The sequence below is a fragment of the Sesamum indicum genome, linkage group LG8, assembly GCF_026168435.1.
Source record: "Sesamum indicum cultivar Baizhima isolate 11 linkage group LG8, ASM2616843v1, whole genome shotgun sequence".
In the NCBI taxonomy this organism is placed as follows: Eukaryota; Viridiplantae; Streptophyta; class Magnoliopsida; order Lamiales; family Pedaliaceae; genus Sesamum; species Sesamum indicum.
The window spans coordinates 19,599,000-19,609,175 of record NC_142664.1 but is presented as its reverse complement, the minus strand read 5'-3'; the positions used below and the strand labels follow the sequence as shown (position 1 = coordinate 19,609,175).

The following is a 10,176-nucleotide window of genomic DNA, read 5'->3' as shown; positions in this document are numbered from 1 at the left end:
TATATCAAAACACAAATCCAAATATACAATTTATCTCAAACATATACTTATTTATTTCTATTTTTCTCTCTCTATATTCTAAAAATCAAAACCCTCAAAACAAAAATCCAAATATAAATTGGGAATACATTATTTTTTTTTTCATCAAACACTATCATTTCAATTTTCTTTTTATACTATAATTATTATTTTTAAATAGATCTTAATAACCAAATCGTAATTTCAACCACTAAAAATTATAACAATTTATATAATAATAATTATTAAAATATAAAGACAATTACTATTAATGAGAATAACAATTTTCGATTCCAACTCACAATTTTATAATCAGAATCTTGAATTCAATAATTAAATTAGATCATATTATCTTATAAATTTTTTTCAGTTTTTGTAATTTAACTATATTTTCTTTGTTTTCAAATTTAACATTTTCTTGATAAAAAAACACAATTCTAACAATCACCACTACGAGACAGTAAAAACGATAAAAGAAGCTTTGTTTAGATGCGACGCTTCGATGACAAAGAAGACCTCATTTTCTCGGCATAAACCCAAAAGCTTACCAAATTATAATATGGTATTTATATATATATATATCACAAGAAAGCAAGAAAAAAGTCGACACAAGAAAATCCTGTCTGGGAGATGGAAGGAGGGAGGAAACTGGACAGATGGGGTTATGAAGTCAGGACTTCTTCAGATGCTTGCATATCTGCCATCAATTCTTACTATCACCAGGTCAATCTTTTACCCCAGTTTCGGTGGGTTTTTTTCTTTTTTCTGTGCGTGTGCGCGTGTGTGTGTGCGCGCTATAGATTCTTTGATTGCCCGAAAAGAAGTGTGGTCTTAACCATATATGGTTCTTGAACGAAGGGGTTCCTTTTCTCTTTGTTGTTTCTTTGGTTGACATGCTTTTTACCATTAGTTGTTTGATTTCTTCAATGATTTTTAGTGATAACCAGTGCTATCTAAGGTTGTCGGAATGAATGAATTTGCTGTTTTTTTCCTTATGTTCTTGGGTTCTTAGGTGCTTAGCTACGGAAGGAACAGGTCGGTGATACTGGAAGCTCCAGAAAGTGATCCAGAGTGTGTTCTGGGCAACATTTTGGCTGCCCATTTTCTCTGCTCTGCTGATTCTTCACGTGCTGTTCCGCTCATTAATGCTGCCAAGTCCCGTCTCGTATTATTTCTATTATTTGTCTTTGTAGATGCTTTTCTTTTTTTGGCTTCTGTCTTAGGTTGTTCCCTGTGTTTCATTTTTTCTTTTTCTTTTTCATTTTTTTGGGTGGGCTATGCGTTCTTGAATTTGAGCAGGAACATGCTAGCACATATGAGAAGGCAGTGTTTGAAGCTGTGATGTATTTGGTTTCTCCGGATAGAGATGACGATCTGGCTGTGGAGCTGCATTCAAAGGTGATATTTTAATCTTGATTAGTTTTATTCTTGTTCTTGGTTTAGTTTATATTGTCCTTTTCGATCTTCAGGATATTTGGTAGTTTACTGTATCTGTACTTTTGGTGTTTATCTTTAAAGTTCTATTTGTTTGAACTTATGATATGTTTCTTCTTCATAAATTTCTTTCCCTATGTTCAGCAAATCATATTATTTAGTCATGTTTGACTGTTCAGTGGATCATCAAATGTAAACAGTTTGACAACCTCTCGAATTACCTCTTGTAGATCATGTTTAAGCAAATGGAATCAGATACTATGCTGATTTGATTTTCCAGCTTTGTCAAAAAAATCATAAAGTTATGTTGACTATCCTTGAAATTTACTGCTGTGAGAGTTGGAAAGCTCTGTTTACAAACATGTCTGTGTGTGTGCTCTGGTTTTGGAAACTATCGGAATAATCTAAGTTTCTGGATATTGACTTGATTACAGCTTTTACAAGATTTCCCTAGAGATCTTGTATCACTAAAGAGAGCTCAAGTTCTATGCTTTTACATGGGCCGTGCAGATTTATCTTTGAAACTCGTGGAACAGGTACTTCCTGTTTTGGCGTAGCAAATCTTTTAGTGCATTGATTAGCAATATCAAATTTCAACTGACTTGTATTTAGCAGAATACATCCGTAACTGCGAATAAGTTTAGCTCTTTATTAGAAGTAGAATAAAAACATCAAAACTCTCATTGTTTTATCCTGATTAATTATACCAATATCACACCAACAGGTCCTGCCAATAAATGACCATGAGGATTATATATACGGCATGCTTGCATTTCCTTTACTAGAGCTCGGTCGGATGGAAGATGCTGAGAGAGCTGGAAAAAAGGGATATGAGATCAACAAGGAGGACCCTTGGTCACAACATGCAGTGAGTTTGACTTGATTCTGTTGATCTTTTTCTTTATAAGAATCAAGTGATCTACATTCGCCTATGTGTTACACTTTTCAGCTTTCCTCTAGGCTTATCCTTCTCATGGTTTCAGTAGCATTCTAATATTCCTGGCTCGATATACCAATAGGTGGTCATTGAGAATGCACCTTTTGACTTTCCCTAAGTGTTTGCTCTTTTGGCTTAACATGAAGTTGGTCGGCTTTTGTATATCTAGAATATGTTATTTTTGCCTCGAATATTTATTGTTGGCCATATGACTGGATTCAGAAATTTGACGGTTAATACTCCAATATTGCTATACTTATATCCTTGGCTGACTCACCTGGTTTTCTATCACATATGCAGCTTTGCCATGTTTACCAGTATGAGTGTCGTTTCAAGGAAGCAGTGGATTTCATGAATGATTGTGCACGATCATGGAGTCCTTTGTCATCTTTCATGTACGTACATGGTTCAGATGAAAAGATATCAATACACTACCAAGTTATTCTTTTCATCTCTTAGTCTGAAGAACTCTGTTTACTAGGTATACACACAACTGGTGGCATGTTGCTCTATGTTACTTGGAAGGCCATGCTCCTATGGAAAAAGTACGGGATATTTATGATGAATGCATCTGGAAAGAACTGGAAAGAAGTGATGCTGTGCCAGTGGAGGTCTGTCATACTATGCTTCTCTCCTAAACTAACTGCTCTTAACATGCTGCAAACTATACCCTATCTAATTACATCTTATGCATGCAGGTATACTTAAATGCCATTGGTTTGTTATTGCGTGTGTATATACGAGGTGGACATGATGTTTTTGGGGACCGTCTAAAGAATTTAGCCAATTGTCTGGCAGATGAAGTGAGTGGCAACCTCCCATGCTCCTGTTCTTGAGTTTCCAGAAAATGTATAATGAATGCTTACTTTCTTTAAAAGCATGAAGGTTGAATTTGTTTCCATCCCCTTGAATTACTACATGGTGTTTCTCATGTCCCCAACCTATATAGACTATTTAGTTATATCGCTACAAAGTAGTAAAGGACTGTACAGTAGAAGCAAACAGAAAACATAGGAGAATGGAATAGGTACTTTGATTTGATTCTCTACTGATGCATGTAAATGTAGTACAAGTTGGAGGCCTGTTTCTCCTGTGTGGTTCTCCATTACCTTTTTATTCGTCAAGTAGCTTAATTTCCATAAATGAACATTACAAGGTTCTATTGCATTGTCTTCGCTCCTGTATTTGGCTTCATAATTGAAATCTATTAAATTGTGTTGTTGAAGCTCAGGCCTTTTGGTTTCTGGAGTGGCACCTTGATATCTTGATATTATGGGCCTTATCATATACAGGAGAATTCAATAAAGCAGAAGATCTACTTGGGGGCTTGAAATCCAGGTAGGGAAATCTTTCCGACCCCTCCCAAGTTTTCTGATGCACAGCAGTTCGGCCAGTTCATTTCAACGCCTGTTTTCTGTGCTGTAGGATTTCCAGAATGACCAAGAAGAAACAACAATTAATGCAGAGAGGACTATCAGTTTGTTTCTGTTTTTTTATGATACATGCTCTTCTTTTATACTCATTTCGCAGCAGCATTTGCAGGATTTTAGCTTACGAGTGCCAAAAATGTTTGTTAACTTCATATTTGGAACTACAAATCAAGAAAATCATGTTAGGCAAACAGTCGTCTGGTATTTTCCTTAAAACTCTTGATAATATATGCTTGCTATTTTAGCTTGCAGAAGCTGTCTATAAGTATGGGAAGGGTGACAATAAGGATGCATTGGAGCTTCTTGGACACGACTTTGATGCCATTAACTACAAGGTACCAAGTAACAACCTGCAAGCTTCGCCTAGCCTAATTTTCTTCCAGGTAGTATAAAGTAAAATTCTTCTTTGCTTTGCTAGATAATCGGTGCGTCTGACGAACAACTTGATGTATTCATTGAAGTCCACATAAGTTTACTTCTGGACACTGGAGAAACACTTATGGGTATTAGCCGAACTTAAAAGCTAATGGTTTCTCATGATTGCTCAGTTCGCTAACTATGACTTGTGGGCGTTGCAGCTATACAAGCTATTGAAAAACAGTTGAAAAAACGGGACGGTGCACCGTTCTTATGGCGTCTCCTGGTACACCATCTCTCCACTTCAACTCTTTACCGAGCTGCACTGATTATCATGTCCGAATGTAGACTGGTTTTCTCAAATTCAGGTTCACTTTGTTTACTTTAGTTATCAAACTGATGATGTAGGAGAAAGCATATTCAATTTTAGGAAAGGAAGAAGCTGCAAGCTGCGGTGAGAAAGCCAGGACGTTGGAAGCTACATACTTCACTTAGGTAACTTGTATAACACCAAAATCCATGTACTGTCTGTGCTCTTACAAGGTCAAAATAAAAGCCATCTAGTCTTTACCATGTTCACTGTGTAATTCAACCAAGAGTCAACCGATCGACGACGATCGTCGTTGAGTTTAACTTTTGAGAAATAACATGTATATAGAAAGAACAATGGTGGTAGATATGCTTCTCTAGACCTTGGGGATTCTCTTCTGATAAAGAGATGCTCAATAAAGCAATCCCTTTATAGGAAGAAAGGTCTGCATGTTGTCTATTCTGGTGTGGTGGCTGCAACCTACAGGTGATGCACACAAAGAAGGCATTTGGGGCATACTGGTGGATTCTAATTGGGGAGGGTTAATGGATATCAGCCCGAACCCATAGGCCTTCCTATCATGCATGTGACCACATGAAATGGTGCCCGTTTTCTCTAGTCAACTTGCTTTATCATTAAAGCTCAAATTGACGCTTTCTTGAAGTAGTAGAATAGACCCATCATTTCTCGTGTGTTGTCCCTCACTTCTTTTGATCAAGAAAAACTAAGTCAAGGGAATTGGACACCAAAGGCCAAAGGTTTGAATGAATAAAAGGAGGAATTACAGCTACATTCCCTCAAGGGTGTTTCGTGTAATATTTTTAAGAAAGTGTGTGTAAGTTTTGACTCTAAACAAGGGTTGTTACTATAATTACAATTTTATGAGTTGTAAATGTAATTTTATGAAAGGTAAGGAGTTTTTATGTAATTTAACGTAACTTCAAGAATTGTCAATTTAATTTATCCTAAATAAAATGGGTCTTGCCCCATGGGGTTTGGTTGAAAATAACCACCCATGGGGTAGTGTTAGTAATTAATTTGGATTAATTGGTTATGATGAATCACTTTTTGATTCTATTGATTAGTCAGAACTTGTGCTAGCATCTCCAAGAATTGGAGATACACACTTTTCTGTAGCAAAAAAGGAAAAAATTAAAAGTAAATTTGCAATTGTGAAAGAACCTAAAGATTAATATGTCACGGTGAAATTGGAAAACAAAGTAGTAGAAAACCTAGCAGCAATTTCATGTATTAACATTCGATTCATCCAAAACCAAAGAAAAACATCTGACAGCTTTTCCCAGTCAAAAGCCCCCACATGTGTGCGCCCTATTGACCAACCAATTAAATTAAACCAACCCCACTTTCTCATTCAAACCATTAGCCCTCCAACCCCATCAGGAACCACCACGTTGCTAGAATTTGAGCCCCTCAACATCCCACTTCCGCCGCCCCGGCCGCGGCCCTTTATCATCCTCAGCTCCGCCGCCACCTCCCGGGCATCCGGTCGATCATCTTTATCAGCTGCAACGCAACGGAATGCAAGCTCTGCCACGGCACTCACGCCCTCCATTGCCTCCCCATCTACTACTAAAACAGGGTCCACCACCTGGTGCAACAATCCCATTTGGATTCTTGGCACCACCATGTCTGCCAACGTCATTTCCCATTTCTCCCTGGTTTGATCCACGGCTCTCATTCCCGTGATCAGCTCCAATAACACGACTCCGAAGCTGTAAATGTCACTCTTCTCGTTAAGCCTGAATGACCTGTAGTAATCAGGATCCAAGTATCCTGGAGTGCCTTGAGGCCCCGTCCACACACCCTCAGATGGGTTGCTCGATGCCATTGTCGTTTCGGAGCATACTAGGAGTCTTGATAGCCCGAAATCACCAACTTTAACTCTCATGTCTTTCTCGACAAAAATGTTTGATGAAGTGATGTCTCTGTGAACTACAGGCGGCACTACTGAGAAGTGCAAGTACTCTATCGCCATTGCCGTCTGGAGGGCGATTTCGACTCTTGTGTTCCATGTTAAGGCCCCTTTTCTATACAAGCTCTGCTTTCCATGGAGATGATCAGCTAGAGTACCATTGGGCACATAATCATACACCAAGAGTAAGCCTCTAGGATCACTGCAATAACCATGAAGCTTAACCAAATTCGGATGGTCAATCGATGACAATATCAAGATCTCATTGCAAAATGATTTCTTTGAGAACCCTTTTTCTCCACCAGCTACTGCTGAATTGTGCTTGTGGAGATGTTTTACGGCGACCAGTCGACCGTCCTGGAGCTGGCCTAAATAGACAGAACCAAATCCTCCATCGCCAATTTTGCGTTTGGGGTCGAAACGATTGGTGGATGCGTCGAGCTCTTCGTAGGTGAACACCGGCGGAAGTAGGCTGGCGGAGCGGTGGCGCCGGAGGAAGATAATGGTGGGGTCTTCCTCTGCATCCAGCAGAGCTCTTCTCTTGGACCGGAAAACGACAACACCAATGGAGAGAGCAATCAAGAAACAGATGAACAAAGAAGTTATAGACAAAATGGCAATCCTATTTGGGATTTGCTGTCGAATTCTTGCTTCGGATGGAAAACAAATGAATGGTTTCCTCGGGTCGGATGAATTGAACCCGCAGAATCCATTGCTGGCTCTGCAAGATTTGCAGCTAGAAAAATAAGGGTCTTGATCTTCATCCCACTCCACTTCAAATCCTATTCTCAGTATGCTATCAAGAACTCCAAGAACATCCCCTTGGCATTCAGGCTGAAAGTCCTCGCGGTGGCGAGTGGAGGAGCTGCCACATTCGTGTATAAGGTGGAGGGGATTCTTGATGAGCTTGCATTCCCAAGAACAGCGGCTGCAGTTAGGAAGATTTGGAGGTGCGCAAGGTCTGAGAACGGAGAGGCGGGAGCATGAAGAATCGGAGACCCGGAAAGGAGACCCGGAAAACGAAATGGATCTGTTGAGGGTGGAGAGAATGGAGGTTGAAGTGCAGTTACGGTAGTGGGGTGGTGGGGCGAGGGGCTGGGGAGGGGTTGGGGAGAGGGTGAGGGAGGAGGAGTTGGGTTCATACTGAAGAAGACAGAAGGATAGATTATTGATGTAAATGGTAGCCCCAGAGGACGGCAAGCAGTGAACTTGGAAAGAAGGGTGGCCGCAGCCGGCGGAGAATGAGAAGGGAAACGGCGGCGGAGAGGTGAATGGTGGGCACAAGATTTTGCTTTCCGGTAACGCTGCTGAGCAGCTCTGGGACGACGCTACGGTGGTCAAGAACGGAACCACTGCTATGAGAAAAATGAATGAGGCGGCGGAGGCGGCGGCGGGGGATGATGGTGGTGGTGGTGGCATGGTGTAGCCAAAATGGGAAGTGTAGTCATCAATGAGGGGAGGAAAGATCTAAATCTTGATCTAGTTTGGGTGGCCTACTTAGGTTCATGGGGTGGGGTGGGTCTCGAGGGGAGGGAAAAGTGGGGGACTCACGTGAAGAGAATGGGGAAAAGACAAGGTAAAAAAAAAAAAAAGAAAAAAAGAAAAATAAAAAGTGGCTAGGAGAGGAGTGAGGAGACAAAGGAGTGTGGAAATTTGAAAAATATTGTCCAAAATCTCATTTTCTTTGAAACGGAGAATCTTGTTTGTATGATTGGTTGCTTGCTTTTCACATATTTGCCCCACTTATGTTGGCATGGGGGTGTGTGTTTGTGTGTGTTGGTCTTAAATGAATTGACCATAGGAGTCGTTTATTATGCAATAATAATATTGTTGTGATTTCTTTTTTTGTGGAGATTCAAGGTTTTGTGTAGCTCTATGATTGAATTCTTGAGTTCCTAGGAAAGTTCTACCACTCCATTATGATTGTCTTTTTTAGTTTTTCCATTCCTCTATATGCTTTTTATTTTAGTAAACTAGCCTGTGACATGTCGTTGGCGTATCATATAATAAATAATTTTTCACACTTTAAAATATATTATAAATAAGAGCAAAATATATAAATCACTATATTATTAAAAAAATAAAAATAAAAAAACTAATTTATTAGTTAAATATAATTTAAAAAGTTGAATAAGTTATCTTATTAGTTGAAGGGCATTTTTGACTTTACAAAAAATTGGTGCGGTAGTGTCATTAACCGTCATTTGTGAGTATGGAGCCCATTTTTTAATTAGTATAGATTTAAAATATATTATGAGTAAGAGCATAATATACAAATCACTACCTTACATTAAAAACAAAAAAAAAACTAATTTATTAGTTAGATTTTTTAAAAAATTGAATAAGGTAGTTATCCTATTAGTTGAATGGCATTTTGACTTTATAAAAAATTAATGCGGCAGTGTCATTAACCGCTTTGTGAATATGGAGCCCATTTTTTTTTTATATTAGTATAGATATATGTTATTTGCGTGAATTGATAGAGTATAATTGCAAGAGGAAGGCTATAATATTGATGCTGCCACATGTTTTGAATTGACTATTGATGAAAAAAGTTTGTTTCCTTTTCATGTGAACGAAACGTGGCTTGTTCAATGAATTTGGACATGAGCCTTTTGGGCCAAATTTTCTGCAAACCTTGAAAGAAAATTTGCAAAAAAACATGTTGGCATTCTGACCCTCAACAATAAAGCTATGATAAATGATAAAAATGACAAGGGAATGTGAGAATATAGTGCTCTTGCGAATGCTATTGCAAAATTTATGTTACCCTCAACCAGAGGAAAAGAGGCTCGCTCTTATAGTCATAAGCCCCCACCGGATGAAGAAGAGTGACTATTAGGACTCAAGTCAGTAGTTATTGCAGATAAATTCCCTCAAACTCCAAGGCAATTGGTAAGAATCTTAATAAGATATGTTGATTAGGAACCCTTAGATGGATAAGTGTCCTAGCGGGGATAGATTCTGAATTCTCAAGGAGCTGGTGGCATGTGCAAGATCATCCTCATCTGTTGTCACAGCTTGTGTGATCGTCCTACTACTTTGTGGACAAATAGTCTCCTACCATTTGTGCGTACAACCACATGGGTGTAGGGTAATTCCTCTTCGTGGGCTAGTAGGCTTGGTTACAACCCCCATCCTCCAAATGTCTCTACTGGGTGCTTAGTTCGAGGTCCCTTCTTCCTGGGTCTCATGTACTTATAAACTCCTTAGTGGGCTTTACTCAAATTGGACTTCCCTTTAGCTGAGTGTAATTTTGAGGGTATCAGGTTCGTAAACTTCAAAGTCTTCCTTTCACAATGATGCGTCTTCTTAAAGATAAGATCATGGTGTTCATATGAAATTAGAACAAATGATACATCACACAACGAATCATATCGCACATCTATCATTTGATGTCATTCATGGGATGAGACCATGTGTTCATCTCAAAATCCTTCATTTAGGGGATTGCTAATACTTGATAGCATCCCAAAACGTCTTTTAAAGAATGATATCATGAAATTCATATAAAATCATATAAGATAATAAATTGTACATCAAAGACATAAACACTAAAACCTCAAAATATGAAATGCAGAAGTCAATTTTGAAATAAATAGAGAAAAAGAAACATAAATGAAGTAATGTTAGGTGAACACTTGATCAACACTTTGTTAACATATAATTGACTTGCATAGTACTTTTTGACACACTAATATGAACACACATCCAAACCCTAAACCTCATAAATTGGTTTCACAGCTTGATAAGTACG

The 10,176-nt window shown here is 38.6% G+C and overlaps 2 protein-coding genes across 4 annotated transcripts; one reads left to right on the top strand and one right to left on the bottom strand.

The window, feature by feature from the left end:
- Window positions 1-583: 583 nt before the first annotated feature.
- On the top strand, window positions 584-4,853 carry LOC105168163 (Tetratricopeptide repeat (TPR)-like superfamily protein). 3 transcript variants are annotated; one of them, XM_011088117.3, is made up of 14 exons: window positions 584-741; window positions 1,031-1,183; window positions 1,318-1,416; window positions 1,887-1,988; window positions 2,177-2,320; window positions 2,690-2,784; window positions 2,871-3,000; window positions 3,088-3,192; window positions 3,621-3,727; window positions 3,815-3,866; window positions 4,065-4,154; window positions 4,238-4,322; window positions 4,398-4,462; window positions 4,585-4,853. In XM_011088117.3, exons 1-14 carry the CDS (start codon window positions 649-651, stop codon window positions 4,669-4,671), a joined length of 1,407 nt encoding a protein of 468 aa, XP_011086419.1. In that variant the 5' UTR covers window positions 584-648; the 3' UTR covers window positions 4,672-4,853. The 3 variants fall into 3 exon arrangements, 2 of the variants coding, with proteins under 2 accessions (XP_011086419.1, XP_088739769.1); XR_016066764.1 differs by lacking the exon at window positions 4,585-4,853 and having other exon boundaries at window positions 4,072-4,154; window positions 4,398-4,463; XM_088883643.1 differs by lacking the exons at window positions 4,398-4,462; window positions 4,585-4,853 and having other exon boundaries at window positions 4,072-4,154; window positions 4,238-4,326.
- A 778-nt stretch (window positions 4,854-5,631) lies between these two features.
- LOC105168161 (Protein kinase superfamily protein) lies at window positions 5,632-7,944 on the bottom strand. Its single transcript, XM_011088116.3, has one exon. It carries the CDS (start codon window positions 7,836-7,838, stop codon window positions 5,859-5,861), a length of 1,980 nt encoding a protein of 659 aa, XP_011086418.3. The 5' UTR covers window positions 7,839-7,944; the 3' UTR covers window positions 5,632-5,858.
- Between the last annotated feature and the right edge of the window lie 2,232 nt (window positions 7,945-10,176).